The 17841-nt window shown below is 42.0% G+C and overlaps 1 protein-coding gene across 5 annotated transcripts in view; it reads right to left on the bottom strand.

Annotated features, from left to right (window-relative positions):
- The window catches only part of EPB41L5 (erythrocyte membrane protein band 4.1 like 5), a 62764-nt gene extending 45224 nt beyond the window's left edge, over positions 1-17540 (bottom strand). For 2 of the 5 annotated variants that reach the window (XM_068138959.1, XM_068138962.1), the window contains exons 1-3: positions 17238-17444; positions 16125-16309; positions 5611-5715 (exon numbers count right to left, since the gene is read on the bottom strand). In XM_068138959.1, coding sequence (XP_067995060.1) covers positions 5611-5715; positions 16125-16304 — 285 coding nt within the window. In that variant the 5' untranslated portion in view covers positions 16305-16309; positions 17238-17444. The other 3 variants (XM_068138960.1, XM_068138963.1, XM_068138961.1) reach the window with 3 other exon arrangements.
- Positions 17541-17841: the final 301 nt, after the last annotated feature.

Raw genomic sequence — 17841 nt, 5'->3', positions numbered from 1 at the left:
CAATTATAAGCTGTATACTAGATGTGACGCACAAGAAGGGTTTCACTTACAGTGCATATGACAGCATGCAAAATTAAGAGGAACATCTACAAATATATGCTATGCTCTGTAAAAAAACTGCATATACTCCCACTGCTGAAGAGTTTATACCAGAAATTAAAGCTGGAAAGCTAACACAGAGCTAGCAGAAGAGACCTACTTCCCAGTGCTGTGCAGAGTGAACAGCTCCCTCCACCAAGGGCGGTGATTCGGTTCAGCAGGGAACACACACCCTCCTCAGCGTCACTGCATTGACTCAACAGCAGGAGCTAACTACCTAGCACACCACGTCCTGCATGCTTCACGATGCCCAGGTTACACCACCTCGTTTGATCAGTCCTTGCACCTTCCAACTAACACAGCTGAATTATACACTTAGCTACACTCTTTTTGTTAAGCTATGTGCCGCAGAGTTCACAGTGGGGCCCATGGAGGACAGAAACGCAATAGGGGAATGAGAAAGAACCGGTCTTTTCAGGTTGCAATGCCAAGTGCAAACACATTCCTGTCTCCAGAGCAGGCATGCTTTATGCAGAGAGTGTGTAAAGTCAGTCTGTAATACAGCCAGGACATGCAGTGATTGACATATTAGCTGCAGATCATAACAACTGAACCATCTAGTGCTGCTATTCACACAACTACAAGTGCTGTGGTACCTATTAAAACGAAGTAGCTACAGAATACTGGAATGTATCTTATATATTTCTTAAATAAAGCTGGAAGTTTAAGGAAGAACGAAGCAAATATGTCAGCTTTGCTTACACTACTGTAAAAATAGAGTTGAGCAATAATTTTTTTTTTTCCTTTAAGAAAATTATATAATTTCTCTTCCAATTTCATAAACTTAGTGTAAGAGACAATTTACTTACTCCTTCCTTCACCATAAAACACATACAAACTACCCACTTGGAGGCTTGCAGGTGATTTAGATACAAGAATGGCAAAGAGTCATTTGCAGGCTCCAGGACTGGTTGTGCATGTCTGTTTCATCTCCCTCCTGTTTTCTCTCATCTCCTCCACATTCCATGGGAAAGCAACTGAGAGGCCCGCGACAGGCACTGATAGTGTGTGTTTCGCTCTGCTCAGCTCCTACCACCACTGCCTACAGGACCTCTTGTACCTTACCAAACACTAAGGGTGTGCATGGAAGAAGGGAAACAGAACTGCTTTTAAACAGAAAGGGGAACTGCCCCACCAAAAAAACACAACCAACCAACAAAACCCCAAACCAAACAAAAACAACCCTCAAATACATGCATGGACACACACAGAGACGTCAGGAAACCTAAGATTTATTCCAAGTGATTAAAATGGAATTCAAGTGGAGCTGGCAAAAAGTTTACATTTTGATGAGAGTTTGCTCAGCAGAGTCTACTGCTGAAATCCAGAGATAAAGTTTGCTAAACAAAAAGCAACATGAACAGAGTACTGCAAGTCCTTACTAAAACAGTTCTCTGCTTTAGAATTTAAAGCCAACCAACCAAAACAAAACACATAAACCCCCCAGCCCAAACCCAGCAACATTTCAAGAAGATAGGCTAAACAAAGTTTTTGTCTGCAAGATGGTGAAGCTAAACATGCTACTATACTTTATGTAATTAATAGGTGCATACTTCATGCAATGCTATGCAAGTAATTTTCAAAATTAGGCACTAAACAGTCAGAGTAACAAAACAATGTGTAGTCAATTCCAACACAAGAAGGAAGAGTGAGTATTTGATGCCCGTAACACTGTCTGTTAAAATTAGAAATCTGCCACCTGCTACGTGTTCAGTGCCTTCTTACCAGAAACATCTCTCTAGCACTGCTAGAGGAAAAGCCAAATAACCCAACAGTAAGCTTCATCTTGTGTGTCACTGGACACATTGTGCTGTTCATTGTCAGCCTGAGTCAGAGTTCTTGGCTTCCAGACCAAGTCTGATGGTGGACAATCTTGCAAAAAATTCCTTTTCCCCATCTCCTGCCTCTCACTTGGGGAGAGAGGGAACAATCCACTCCTAATCATCAGATTAGTAGTGAACAAAGAAATCACATGAAAATGATAAATTTCTCAGTTTAGTAACTGTTTCAAAAGCCTCTTGAAATAAGCTAGTATTTGAATCCTACCTATTAGCAAGCATCTCTATTATCTGGGCTTCCCTCACACTCCAGTACATCATAAACTCAAACATCTACTTATCACATCAGCTGCCATTCTTCAATTGTTCAAAACTAATCTACTGAAAACTCACTTGTAGTTAAAACAAGCAGAAAACTTCTCTTTTTAAATTAACTACATATTGTTAGCTTGCCAGTGTGTTTTTTATATCATCAGGCACAACTAACTAGTAAGACAATACACTTCACTTAAGTCTGGCAGCACAAAGATAATTTCCTTCGGAGCCAGTGCACAATGCTGTCCACAGTCAGGGACTGGATTCTTACTCTGTTTATTTAACAAGTCTCCTGAATAATCTTTGACAGGTCACTTGATTAGTCTCTGTCTTTGTTTCCAGTTGCAGATTGGGTTACTGCTAGGATATGCCAGCTCCTCTTTGCAAGAACAGCTTCCATAACAGCAGCTCTTCATTTCTTAAAGCAATTATCTCTGGCTGTTCTGTTCAGCTCTTCTGGCAAAATGCAGTCTTTTCTGCTTCAGAGTGTATCATTAATGTCCAGTTTAAAGAGATTGTAATCTCTGCTCTGCCTCTCTTCAGTCACACATAGTTAAGAAAAGGAAGCAAACTAGATTCAAAATGGCTTGTACCTGGTAGATAGTGCAGTATCAAATAATCAGATGCTGTCAGGAATGGAAGTAACAATTTGCTGGACAAAAGCAAGCCATGAGCCATTGCTGAGGCAGAAAATATTAACTCTTATTTCTCCATTTCAATATGAAATGATGTTTTGCTAACAGAAGAGAAAATAAGTTTATTATATAGATACTTTCACCAGTTATAACTAACCCACTGTGAACTCTTACGAGATCCTAGAGGCAAACAGAAATACTTCAGAAGCCACGTGGCAGAAATTGAGTTAGGATACCCAAAACATACGAATTACTTTTTTCCTGAGGCAAAATGATAAATGCAATGGAGTCATTCACGATCAATACTCAACATCCTAGACTGCACAGGTTTAGCACAGCTAAGATGATTTTTAATAAATATCAAATAGTATGAAATGGGTTGTTTCCACATTTCTGTTGTCAGGCTATACATGCACAGTTCTGAATGATATCCCTCTGTGTAATGTTCCTTTTGCTCCTTGGGATTATATGTCTCTGTTCTGCACAAGGTTTAAAACTACTTTTACTACTGGGAACTGCAGCCCAGCAGCAGCTAATCCTGCCAGCCATGAAGTTGGCTTCAGATGCTGAACACAAATTATTTTCTCCAAATAGCATGTTCTCTACAATTTCAAGCTAAGCATAAAACTCAGATCACCATAACTCTGAAAGGAAGCCATCATGTTGTAAGTGTGCTTTGGGGTAGGTAACACTGTATCCAAAGCTGTTGGCTTCTGCCACAGATTCAAACTTGGGGAGTTTTTTGCCATTGTATGAAACTGTAACAATTAAGATGCCACCTTTGGATCATGGCAGATCTTGACCATCACAGAAGTAATGGAATGTGTCACTGCCTCCATTTTGCACAACAACCCCAAACAATTCAAGTATTTAGCTCAAGAGCAACTTTCTGTGCTTCCACTCTGCCACCCTAATAATGAAATAATTCTGGACTTGAAACACAGACATAATTAGGTCATCCATCTAACATGTAAGAGTGACACACAGTATGAAAACTCAGATCTAATTCTACCCAGAGGTGCTGGGGTAAGTGCATGTAAGATTTAAGTTAAGGGATGCACAACAGAGGCAAAAAAAATCTACTCCTCGTCTAACCCCTCACTTGCAACTATCCATGTGGGCAGAATTAAGAACTTCGCCATAAGAAATATCTATATAAAACTGCACAGCCTGCAAGTTAATCACAGAATATACCTGGTTGGAAGACACCTTCAAGGTCATCCAGTCCAACCTTCAACCCAGCACTGAAGGGTCAACACTAAACCATGTCCCTAAGCACCAGGTCCACATGCCGCTTGAGCACCCTGAGCACCCTCACTGTGAAAAAATATTTCCCAATATCCGGTCTAAACTTCCCCTGGTGCAGCTTGTAACCATCTCCTCTAGTCCTGTCATATGACACCAAGGAGAAGAGGCTGGGCCCCTCCGCACTCCAGCCTCCCTTCAGGTAGTTGTGATACGGTCTTCCCTAAGCCTCCTCTCCTCCAGACTGAACAACCCCAGCTTCCTCAGACATGCTTTGTACATCACGTGCTTCAGGCCCTTCAGGAACCTTGTTGGCCTTCTCTGGATGTGTCCCAACACCTCAATATCCTTCCAATAGTAAAGGGTGTGAAACTGCATACAATCCTTGAGGTGTGGCCTCACCAGTGCCACGTACAAGGGGATGATCACATCCCTGTTCCTGCTGGCCAGAGTTTCTAACACAAACCAGGATGCCATTGGCTTTCTTGGCCACCTGGACACACTGCTGACTCAAATTCAGTTGACTGCCAACCAGTGCCCTCAGGTCTTTCTCCAGGCTGCAGCTTTCCAACCACACATCTCCTAGTCTGTAGATTACCATGGGGTTGTTCTGACTCAAGCACAGGACCTGGCACTTGGCCTTGTTGAACTTCATACAATTAGCCTTGGCCCAGTCATCTCCCCTGTCCAGATCCTGCTGTAAACCTACCCTATATTCTAGCAGATCAACACAGCCACCCAGCTTGGTCTCATCTGCAGACTTACTGCAGGTGCACTCAGTCCCCTCATCCAGATCATTAACAAAGATATTAAAGAGGACAAGCTCCAGTACTGAAGCCTGGGGGGGCACCAAAAGTGACTAGGCACCAGTGGTGGTTGCTTTTGATAAACAATGCTCTGTGCTTCTGTTTTCAAAAGCAGTCATGGTTTACAAATACACAATAAACTTCACAAACTTGAGGCTTGCCAAGAACCCTCTGCTCTGGTACACACAAACACATCTGTGTTCTCCCCAGAATCTCCAGCTGTAGGACTAAGCCCTAACCAAATTGTGAAAATCAAAGCTATACCACTCTTGCCAAATTTTTTTCCCAAGCAGACATTAACAAGGTCACTTTTGATGATAAGAAAGCTGATGGCACCGGCAAAGGAAAACTTTCTACACTGCTGAACAAAAAAGGGCCAGGCACACACTGTAGCTTTGCCCCGTCCTCTCTGCATCAGCAGCAACAAGAATTTCTACATGACACACCAGGCTCTGGGGTGCTACTGGCCCAGTCTGCCTAATGGCAACAGAAGGTGTGACAGGAAGAAGGAGAAGACAAGAACGGAAGAGACAACAGTGTTGTAATATATCAGAATGCTTGAGCTGGAATTTAGCTTGGAGTCACTTTAAAACACCATAAAGCTTCTGCACAAACCTTAACTCAAAAAAAAGGGCAACTTTCTTGTAGCATTTTGCTCAATATTAAGATTTAACTTTTAGACTGAACAACAAAACAAAACAAAACCAAAACCAAAGAAGTACTGCTACTCACCGCCACTTGTGCTGAATCCATAAATCTTAACCCAAAGTAGTCGCTTTCTATAAGGTCCAGGTGATACATGATCTGTTCAAACAGTAGTTGGCCTTTGGCTTTTTTCTGAAAATATAAAAGAATTTAATAGTTAGCAGGAATATTTATTGTAGTACCTGCCTTCCTCAAGGCATACTTCACATTGTAATTTCAAAAGTAAGAGAATCACAGAATTAAGCTTTGGAAAAAAAATAATGCAGAAATTATGCTTTTCTTTCTTTTTCTTTGTATGGCTGTTTTTGTTAAAGGCAAATGTACACCCCACAAGACCACACATCATAACAAGGCTACTATCAAAGATCATTAAAGGAGTGGAACATCTCCCTTACAAGGAAAGGTTGAGGGAGCTGGGTCTCTTTAGCTTGAAGGAGACTGAGGGGCAATGTGATTAGTGTTTATAAATAGATGAAGGATGAATGTTGGGAGGATGGAGCCAGGTTCTTCTCAGTGACATCCAATGATAGGACAAGGGGCAATAGGTGCAAGCTGGAACATAAGGAAAAAGTTTTTACTGTGAGGGTGACAGAGCACTGGAGCAGGCTGCCCAAAGAGGTTGTGGAGCCTCCTTCATTGGAGACATTCAAAACCTTCCTGGATTTGTTCCTGTGTGACCTGCTCTAAGTGGCCCTGCTCAGGCAATGGGGTTGGAGTAGGTGATCTTTTGAGGTCCCTTCCAAACCCCAGTATTCTGTGATAATATCCTTAAATATGTTGAATATTATCCTTCCTTTGGTAAATGTCAACACTGACTTGCACAACGCAGTGTTAAAATGTCATCATATCATTGTCCCTTTTAGGCTTTCCTTATTCACTGAAGTTCAATATATAGCTAGCAGAGTTGCAGGAACTAATGCACTGGAAAAATTATCAGAGGCAAGTACAGCAAATTGCTTATGAATTTACTACTCTTTCATATCTAGGCAGGTAGCAAAGCATACTGAATTAGGATAAAGCATTTCATTAGGAAGTCCTTTTAACAACTGCCAGGAAATAGTTGGAAGCAAGCAACTTAAAACAGTTAGTAGTTAGATAACATTTACAAAAGTAAATTCATAAAACTGACTTGCAAAAAGCCACTGCATATGTTCATGCATAATTTATGAAGAAAAAAAAACTTAGTTCTGACCCCAAGTAAACACCATTTTTACACTGATGAGCTAAAAAATTAAACAGTTGTATTTAAAGAGAAGTAAATAGCACTGGGCAGCTTCTAGACACTGTACATTTTTCATGCTATGAATTCCTTCATAGTAAAACACTGAAATAAAAGCTTAACAGCAATACCTGAGATACCAAAATATAACAAAAATACATTCATAAATTAGGAGGTCAGAGTAGAAGCCATGGTGTTGAAAATGAGTATTTTTAAATGCAAAGAAATGCAGAAAGGATTCATGCTTACTCTGCCAGAGGTTTAAGGATTACGCTATTTCCATAACGCTACAACACTGGAATCTTTTAATAGTTATACATTCACAGCTTGAGAAATGGGTTAACTTTCTGGACATGTTTTTCAGTAAGGTACAAATTGGCAGATTTAGTTCTCCTCTCAAAATTCTGGGCCACAGTTCTTATTCTAGGAAATACTCTGGTTTAATCATCGAGTAATACCCACATAAGTAAAGCAGCATGCATAATTTTTTGCCACCATCCCCTACCTTGATCTCCAAATGATTTATATTCAGTTTTGTAGTCATAATCATTAGTTTACTTGATCAATTAGTTAAATGCAACACTGTATTTCACAGCTCTATGGAAAAAATCTCAGAAAGGTCTGTAAATTGCACCTGCACAAGTAGGTTCTCCCACAATTATTTTTTTCCAAGTACTGGGGAAAGTAGGGTAGATGTAGACCTCATTAAAATCATTCAGGGCAAGCTTTTTCACTTGTCTTCAACACCAACAAGACTCTCCTAACAGAAGTCTTAAGGCAAATTGCCTACACGTAAAACCACACATTTCTTCCACCATTTGAGTCTGCAGCCTCTTTCTTGAAAGAGCAAGGCATTGGAATTTTGGTATTTTCTCTCAGTACAGGGTATCCAATTGAAATCAATTCAGCATTTGTGACAGCAAGAGGGGAAAAATGTTTCACTTTGCATGAACCTTTCTACAGCTCATCTAAAACTGGAAGAAAATCTCCCCTCAATTGAGCAGAACACTTCAGAGGCTTCTCAATTCCTCATTAAGTCATCCTACATAACTGTAATTAACCAGTTATCTCAGTCAAATTCCCTCTTGGGGACAGGCAATAGAGCACTGTAATTCGAGCCTAGAATTACTGCACATACTATTTCAGACTACCAATAACCAAAATCTACTATTGTTCAAAGTTATGCAGTATCAAACGAGTTTCAGAGCAAGTTTGCCATTTCGGTAATCTCAGCAAAGGACTCAAAGATCAAGTGGATCCAGAATGACTAATGTGGGAGAAAGTCCCTGAAGAATAGCACTGGAGCAGCTGTGGAAAGATTTACAGGGCTACTGGTTGTTTTCTGACTTCAATCACCAGGGCTGTCAACGTGGAATTCATTATGCAGTATTAAGCCATCACTGACTGTGTTTGGTGCCAGTTTGCAAAAGTTTCATGCGTGCTTTAATGTTAAATTAATAATCTTCCTCCTTCTATCCAAACAAATGGCAACCAAAAATATTATTGCTTTGTAGTGGAATCGAATGAATTAACTTGTTTGTATTTGATAAATCTGTGATCTCAAGTGCCGTCAAAAAGGCATAGCAAGGACACACTTTTGTGCCATTTTCTGGTGAAAAATTATCCCAACTTTCTAATGGCAACATTCAGTTTAAATAACATTTTTAAACTGCTGCTACCCCATTTTAATTCCTTTTTTTTTCTCTTTCTTGTCTTTACAATCTCCTTTCTTTCCCTTTCAGCAGAGCTCAGGTTACCCTCAAAGGACAAATATTTTGAAGCTGCTTAATGGTTACCGATGAACCGTTAACGACTCCACTCACAAGCAATCCAGCCAGGGGCTGGTCCTCCCTTCAGGGCCCAAATTAAATTCCTCATGGGTTTGTAATTCTTTAAAACCTTACTGCATGATTTATACAGTTTGCTACACTCTGTAGGAAGCAACAGCAAGCATCTCACAGCAGGAAAATCAACAACTGAGCTGGGAAACTTAAATAAAATATATTATTTATATAGGGCAGGTCACTAATGCCTTTGCCACACTTTGGAATGAGATAAAAGCACCTTTTGATCGCCTTGGTTAAGAATCCTGCCTCCCACCCTCGAATGGAAGGGATGCTCCCAACTATGTTCTAATGACATCTCATGCTGTTCTTAATAACTGCAATTGCTGGCTGAGTAGGTGTTACAGAGGCTGGACTTAACCTCGGTGGCTCAGCAGCAGGGTCGGGTAAAGCCAGCAGGCTTGCTTTTCCCTTGAGGCATCATTCACTAAGACTTAGGTATCTCAAACAATGCCTAAAACTAGAGGGGCAGTGTTCACGCCCTGTTCTCATGGTCTCAGAGGTACAGGTATTCTCATTGACATGCATTCAAGAGCACAAAACAGCAACTCAGTGCTTCACAACTTGCTTATGTGATGCAAAAGCCATTTTCAGGATCAGTAGCAGCCCGTACAGCACTGGTGAAGGGGTGAGAGCCCTGTGTTGGGCAGGCACCAGTTGAGCTGATCACTCGTTAAGGTTTTTAATCAGGCTTCTAATCACAGTGAAGTACTTAAAACTTCCAAAACTTGAAACAAACAAGCAAACAAAAAACAACGACAAAAACCCCACACCAAATAAAAAAGCATGAAAGTCCACCCAAAGAATTTACAGACTAAAATGCTTATCAGAAAAGGACTTTTCTCCTCTATTTCACTTCTTTCCGAAGAAAATGAGATCCCTGTAGAGGATGAATTCTGGGAAGAGAGATGAGGTAGTTTTACTTTCATGAACTTTTGATTCCTTGTGTTTCTGCAGCTGTACTTTTCTTCAGATTTCTTTAGATTATTATGTCAATATTACTTAGTAACAATAATTATCAGTAGCTTTTGCCTCTAGTGGCTATTGAAGAGCAAAAACCTCCCTTTCTGGTGTGTTGGTTTGAGGTTTTTTTTCAGTTCATTAGCAGGGTTACCATTCATATCCATATAAATTTCTGGAAAAAGACCCCATTTAGAAAGACCCCTCTCCGGAGAAGCTAGGGATCCCTATTCAGGATTTACAGCTACCTAGTTGCTAGGATGTCACTTACACACATTTGAAGACCATGGCAGTGTGGGAACACCAGCTGAGCCTGCCCATTATTTAAATTAATATCCCTTCTCCCCAATGACACATTAAAAATAAGCCATGTGAAAGCTCCAACAGTGAGGTTTAAAGGAAAAAAAAGATATCATCTCAGTATCATGAAAACAGTATCTACAGTTAACACTATTAAGGTTTGCTGGAGAATGAGGGTTAAACCCCTTTATCTTTACAAAAGGCAGTGTTAGAACCACGTATTATTTCTATCACCCTGATCTTATTATGACTTTAAGTACTGACCTACAAACGGAGCTGCTCCTCCAACTCCAAGCATCAATCTTTCAAATAACTTTTCCAAACTCCCCAGTCAGTTTTTCCCATCTAAAGATGCCAGTGCAGCAAAACACCAGTTACGCTTCTCTCTCTGGTTTATCCCCCACCACTGACAATATGCACCACATATTCTTGTGCTGAGTAAAAAGTACTGCAGGCTAGAAAGATGCAGAGAATAATTTCTCCCTCCAGGAGCAGGTCCTATCAATTTTCAATCTCTCCCAAATATAAGAATCTCAGCATTTGGGAGTAAGCATTTTGTTCTGTATTCTCTGGAGAAAGAATATTTTATGAAGAATTTATTTCAATACTCATTAAAACTGTATGTTTCATTAGAACACTGTCTGAAAGTCTTTGAATGAGCTCTGCCCAGGCTTATTGACCCTACACGTACAAAGATTTAAAACATTCGTACTTGTCAGTTTGTTTTGCCAGAAGTCTCTTAGTTTAGAGACTAAATAACTTTCCCTAGAATATTCTCAAACATTTCAGTTTTATTTGGTGTTCCACCTTCAGGTTTCTCAGGAGCAGTCCACATAAGAGCACATGAGAGTCACAGTCTTCGACCAAGCTCTTCTCAGGGGCAGCTCAGCAGGGCTTCAGACAAAATTTGCTGATACACTGTGAGTTAGAAATGCTAAACCTTTGGGCAACTAAACCAGCCTGCAGCACCATCTCCAGACACACTGCGGGCCAAACAAATTACTGACAGCAGCCTCAGCGCCCTTACAGCTGCTCCAGGCCATTGTGAATCGCAGCAAGCCCAGAATGGTTGCCTGTCCAGAACCTAAACTGCCTGGACTCAGCCTGCCTCCGCACAGCCTGTGATTCGGCTGCTGCACAGCAGCGCTGAAACCACTCAGCATGTACCAGGTATGTTTACATTCATTCTCAGGATGCATTTAAATCTGGCACCCAGGAAGTACTGGAACAACCTGCACTGTGGTTTGGGCCCCCTTACACCACACAGCACCTCTGTAACACTTAGCTCAAGCTGGATTTTTCCAGTTTCAGCCCCCTAAAGGTCTTTCAGTAGCTTAAGCAAATAGTCAAAAGCACTTCAATAGCTTAAGTCAAAGGTCACATAGGGAAAAAAAAAGTTTTAACCCACAACTTTACAATCTTAACACACACACAAGCAAATGTGTATTTATTATTTTTGTCAGCTGAGATTTATTTTGAAAATTTAAAAGCCACTCCTGAAGACTCAGATTATCCATTTTATTCAAAGACTGATTTTCTAACATTTCTAGCATTACTAGACTTTCTTCTTAGTTGGCATTTGTGCCTCAGACAACATTCTATGCTTCATACTGACAGCTACAAATACTCAGCAAGTAGCCACAAACATTCTAAATGCTTTTCAAAGAGACGAGTGGATTACTGAGTAAAAACAACTATCACAATATATCTCTGATCTTGTAGTTGGATCAACAGAGATTATCTCCCTCCATCAACACTTGCTAGTAGTTTGCTGGCAACGTTTTCAGCATTCCAGATCGATTTCTTAATTTTATTTAAAATTATCACTACACAGTCCTTTTTATCTTTTTTAATAAGCATTACTCCAAAACCATAAAACATCTTAGCTAATTCCATCTATTCCAGACAGCTTTTACACTGGTTTATATAAGACCTTGTTTTAATTACACTTCATTATAATACGGATAAAAACATCTCATTTTGCAATCTCCCTATTAAATTTCATGCATGCATAAGTAAGGAACATTCTAAGATTAAAAACTACTCAGAGAGAACCCATTCTCATAATGTCTCTTATACCTTTTAGCATCCAGAAAGCTTTTGTCTAAAACTTAGGTGGCACATACAGAAAGTGGAACACAATTAACACTCTATTATCCGTGAGAAGATTATGTAAATTGTGGGTTAAGCAGGGTCAGGGTTTTTTGCTGAAACACTCCTGGCTTCAACGAAGTACAGTGCTGCTTCTACCAGACCCCATACTTACTATCTGTTGCTACTATAAGGCTGACCTGCCAGAAAACTATCCACACGTTTTGAAAAACATGCATATTCTGAGCATACCCCTGTAATTTAATTTACATTATTTACCTTACCATTTCCCCCCCTTTATCTCAGTTATCTTTTCCCTCTCCTAATGATTACTATGAACAGCAAAGAACTGATTATCTCTACAACAAATACTCAGGTTTTGGATCTTTTGGCTTTAAAATCCTCTGCAGCACTCTAGTACTCAAAAGAGCACTTCGCTCTAAATTCTTGACAAATAGTTTTGCCCACAAGTATATTATAACCTGTTAGCAACTCCAATTAAACACAGCTTTCAGGGAAAAGTACAGCTGTGATGCCCTCCCACTCCCACGAACTGTGACCACCATGAGAGCTAGTATTCCAGCTGCTGAGGAGTTCCCTGGGAGCCCCAAGTGGTATGCCTGAGCTGATGGAGTCTTCTTCAGGTAATAAACCAGGACTGTTCATGGCTCTTGAGCTTTTGGGAATTCCAGAGGTTAAGTGTGGGAAGATGCAGTTTAGTTTTGTATGGGAACAGGATTACAAGTGAGATAGGGAATGTCAGCAAAACAGAGTTCTTGTTCTCTCACCACTCATACCACTAAGCAAACATTCCACCCATGGATCTTAAACAATTAGAAGAAAAAGCACAACCCGGCTTTTGTCCAAGTTGAACTTGAGGGAAGCTAACAGTAAACAAGTATGCATGACAAACAACATTAACAGCAGCATAGTTAACTGACACCATGTATTTCATAAAAGCTTTTAATGCATACAAGAAATAATAAGCTTCTTACTGTTTCACTAAACAGATCAGTGTGTCAAAATCACTGAACGCATCTGGACAGACAGAGCTTCGAAAAGGTGGCAACAAGCAAGGAAAATTGCCAAGTGGAAACACAGCTATAGAATAAGGTTGGGGAAAAGCCCTGCACCTTTCAACCTGCCCCAGAAGAACACTGATAACTCACATGAAGTTCATGCCTTCCATTTTGAACATACCAAAGTGACAGTAAATAATATACACAGCACTGATATTCCTCAGTCATTGACATGGCCATGAAACGAGTAGATTCTTAAAAGGAATCCTGTCTATGTACTGTGCAGCTTTGAGGAACAGTTAAAGTCAGACAATTTTGTAATTAAAAACAACAGAAGAAATAGAGGAGCAGACAGATTAAGTGGCTTGACAGACACCATAGATAAGATCAGTGGACAAAAAGCAGAGTTACTGCTCGAATCCTGGCTCGGTGTTTAATAAATCTCAACTGCATCACTTACAACATGTCCCTTCTGTCTCATTGTCGATATTCATAAAAAAAACCTGTCTCCTGCTGCTTAAAAAGACTGAAACACATTTGGCTTACATAACAATGCTCCCTGTGATTGAGGGTTTCTCTGCCATTATTCTGCTGACTTTTCTGGTTTGTTGTTTTATTAACAAAAAAAAATTCAACAGAAATTCAGCCATCTCAGATTCACCAATATGAATAACTGTAACTTCAGAACACTCTTCTCTCAGCAGCAAATTCACTTTAGGGGCACAGCTCAACAAGCATTTTAAGCAAGCATAAGCCTCATACTGCCTCAAAATGCTTCTTTGCCACATTTGGGAAGGCACATGGGGAACCAGATTGGAGAATCACTCCATCTGGAAGCTAACATAACAAAATTATACCAATTATTTTCAGCCACAGCATTTTCTTGACTTAGCTTAGTGCCTGGCTGCCAAAAAACTGTTTCTTCTGCCAAGGGGTATGTGAAAACAAGGACAAACTCAATAATGAAAGCAACATCTTTTCATCCTGTGGCAGCAACAAGTTATGCCACTGTAAAGTATTTACACAGCCACAGATTAAAATAAGGTATGGCATTCATTCCTGCTAAGAGAACTTTCCCTGCCCATGAACCAACCTGTTTGCCAATCGATTCAGTCTTCAGAAACGCTTTAAGCCTTTTTTTTTAGGTACACCGTGGGACTGTGCACAAGTGAACTCACAGGCCCCTTTCAGATAACATGAGTTTATTTTAAACCAAATCTACTGACAAAGCAACAGAACCAGTCTTGGAAAAGGCCTTAGCTCAAACAGGACAATAATTCTGAAGCAAAGCTTTTGTAAAAGGAACAAAAAAACTCCATAGACACGTGTACTTTTAATTTAGCCTTGGCTTTTAGAAAACAATGCTGTGTTGTTAGGATTTTGGACCCTGCACTTCATCTCCTGTCTCTCTGCTCCCTCTTTGTTTTTGTTTTGGTTTTTTTTTAACTGTTTTCAGGTCAACCCTGAAATATGAATGATGCACAAGAACAAACACACTAAGCAGCCTGAAAAAATGTAATCTACTTTTAATTTATTGTCTTTTAATCACCAAAGACACTGGCACATGTCAGACACTGACAGTGCACCTTAATTACTGCATCTAGCTATACAGATTTAGCATATTTGTTTACTGTTACTCATAATTTGGATGTTCACAGCCAAGTCTTTTGTTAGCTTATAAAGAAAAAAAAAAAAACAGGAATGAAAAAAGTTTCCTGTAGAAATAAATAGTTACTACAAGACCCTGATCAAAGTTTTATAGTCCAGATGGCAGGTCATGACACCTTTTCAGGTTCAATTTATGCTCCTCAAAGCCTTAGAAATGTTGTTAGAGGCGCCAGGAATTTGCCTACAGAGCCAACTCCAGCTCCAAAGATTACTCCTCTGGTTATATGGAGACACCAATTTAAAGTGAGTACTTTTTAAGTGCAACTCTTGTTATAAAGTGTTTGTGGGCATTCCTGGCCTCAAATCAAACATCCTAGGCACTAAACAGCGCTGGATATGTTCATTACATGGTTTCAGAAATGTACATATTAGTTTTACTGCCCTCTATAAGCTCATCTGTATAATAACTTCATAAATAAAGATACAAACTAACTCTTTAAGCCTAGGTTTCTGTTCTGGATATTGCAAGATATTTCCACTTACTGTCAATAACACTGCTCAATAGTCTAACAAGTTGTGCCTTCCTCAGACTATCAGGCAGTATAAACACTCCAGAACTGTTCTTAAAAAAAGAGATGAAAGAAAAATAATTTCAAGAATGGCTGCTCTGCACACTCTTCCTATCCAGCATCTCCAACATCTGCACAAGTGTTATTACAGACAAATCCTAGGGAACTAGTTGGAAGGTCTTGCAGATTCACTGCTTCCTAACTCAGCCACGTGAGGTCAAAACAAGTCACTAACAACTATGGTAATGGAAACACGTGGTAATGGAAAAACAGAGCACATCTCACTTCTGTTGCTTCTGTTCATCCGGTTGGCCAAAACCAGGTATATAATTAAGCAGAACAGACACGTGTGTTAAGAGAGCTTTAGAAATGTAAAACAGTGGCTAACACCTCACTCCCAATAAAGCACCATGCTATGAGACAATTTTTGCTATATACTCTGCCCTGAGGAACAAAAGGAAGTACAATTCGTCCCTTCTCGAGGGAGCATTACAACCTGAATCCAACCCTGATGCAAAATCAAAACATGCAAAACATACAGAAATTACTGCTAGTACTTCTGCTCTTCAGCAGAGTTCCACTAAGAGATATACCTTCCTTCTCATGATACACACAGAGCTCACTAAAAAGAAAGTCCAATTCATTCAAAACGTTACATTTTCTAAGTTATGTCTTGGCAAAACGATTATGTTAACACAGCACAGAGTGTTCCACATGCAAGGTGCAACATCCAGCAAAACACTCCTAGTTTCAGTCAACAACGAACTATTCTTTCACTACCTTTTAATGACCAGTAACTTAAGGTCTACTAAGTTACAGGATCAGTTGCTATAACAAACAGATACACCTTTGCTTACTTGTACAGCAAAGAGCACGATCACACTGATACGAACCCACAGTGTTGAAAAAAACAAACTTGCATCACTCGTACCGGTAAGTCCACGCTGACATCTGTTCCATCCAGCAGTGCTACGCGGCATGTAATGATGGACTTGGCATCCCCAGCTGCAGGGATGTGGGTAGCAGCTCTTTGGGCCTCTCTTAGCCGTTCCCTCTCTGCATGCTTACGCATGGACCGGCGTCCAAGGGTTCGACGGAAAAAGCTCAGCATCTTTGCTACAAAATCCAAGACAGTAAAATACGTATCAATGTTAGTTTTACACAGAAAAAAAGAGCAGCTCGCGTTTAAACCACTTAGAAAATGCCAGACATGTATAAAGAACTATTAAGAGATTCACGCTCAAGTTTCGCGTCTTTGGATTTAAATACCCAGAGCGTTTGGCTACTTTGAAAAAAATCCCATCTCAAACTGTTGACGGTAGTTGGGGGTATTTCGGGGACTATCTGAAAGTGCATTAAAGAAAAAACAGCGATTGTGTATATCTCTTACAATTAACTGCAATCTTTTATTAATACAACTGCACTCTTTAACGAGAGTGTGATGCTCTCTCAACCCTGGAAAGCAGCTAAGAAGTACAGACCATCTGCTGTTTTTCTTGGCTGACACACTCCATCTCTCGCACCGAAAAAAAAGTTACAAATGGTCCTTCCCGCCCCAGAACTTCGCTCGCAGACCAGAGATGTCGGTGCCGAGCCTGTCCCACCGCTCACCGGCAGCGGGGCGGTAGCCTCGGCCCGGGTCCCGGGCAGAAACCCGGCGCTGGGTCAGCTCCGAGCTCCAACAGCCACTCAGTCTGCTCACTGCGACCCAGACCGCGGACGCGGGGCACCGAAACCTGCCGCCACCCAGCCTCCTCACAGGGATAGTCCCGGCCAAGAACGGCCCCCGCCCCACTCAAGTCCCCCTACCCGGGCAACGCCGCCCGGGTGCCCCTGCCCTTACATAACGCCCCGAGACCAACGTCCACCTCAACCCGGGCCCGCGGCCCTGCTTCAGCCCCGCCTCTTCGGCGGCCTCCCCTCAGGGGTCGCGCCGCACCCTCCACCGCCGCGGTCGCGGCTGCTGGGACACCGGCGTGGCGTCGCTACCGACCCACCCCGGAGCCGCTGGCGACGGTCGCAGCAAGCTCCTCACGACGCTCACCTGGAAGGCGGCCCCGCGGCCCAGGCGGCGGGAGTGGCGGAGCCGGGGGCAACTGGAGCGCGTCCCCGCGGCAGTGCCTCAAGGCCCTGGCGGCCGTTGGAGGGGGGCGGCGAGGGAGCCCCCAGGAGGGGGCGGGCCTCCGAACATGGCGGAGCGACGTGGGAGGCCCTTAAATGGGCAACTACTTGCCCTCCCTTTCCTGCTGTCCACGCTTACTCACCTGGCGGCTTCCGCTACTGCTCGGCTAGGCGGGCAAAAGGGGAGGAGGGTGATGGGAGAGGAAAGCAACAGGCAGGCAACGAACACAGCGCAATTTTCCAGGGAGGTCATCGCCCCTTTAAAGGGGGCGGCTCGCAGTAGCGAAGAGACGCCCCCACCCAGAGCCAGGTGGTTTCACCCAGCCGAGGGCCGCAGCGGGAGGCGGTCCGCACCCACGCGCTCCAGGGAAGAGGGGCCCAGGGCGCGCGTGCCGCCTGCTCACTGTGCCGCGGGAGCGGCCTGAGGGGGAGCTTCGGACCTCGGCCCGGCAGGGACCTCGGCCCGGCAGGGGCCTCCCTAACTAAGCGGCACTTCAAATTATCTCGGAATATTTTGCTCACCTCTA

Source organism: Melanerpes formicivorus, unplaced genomic scaffold (genome assembly GCF_026170545.1).
Source record: "Melanerpes formicivorus ecotype bairdi unplaced genomic scaffold, bMelFor1.0.p_v2 SCAF_5, whole genome shotgun sequence".
Lineage (NCBI taxonomy): Eukaryota > Metazoa > Chordata > Aves > Piciformes > Picidae > Melanerpes > Melanerpes formicivorus.
Note: the sequence above shows the minus strand (reverse complement) of the source record. Positions and strands in the feature narration are given on the sequence as shown.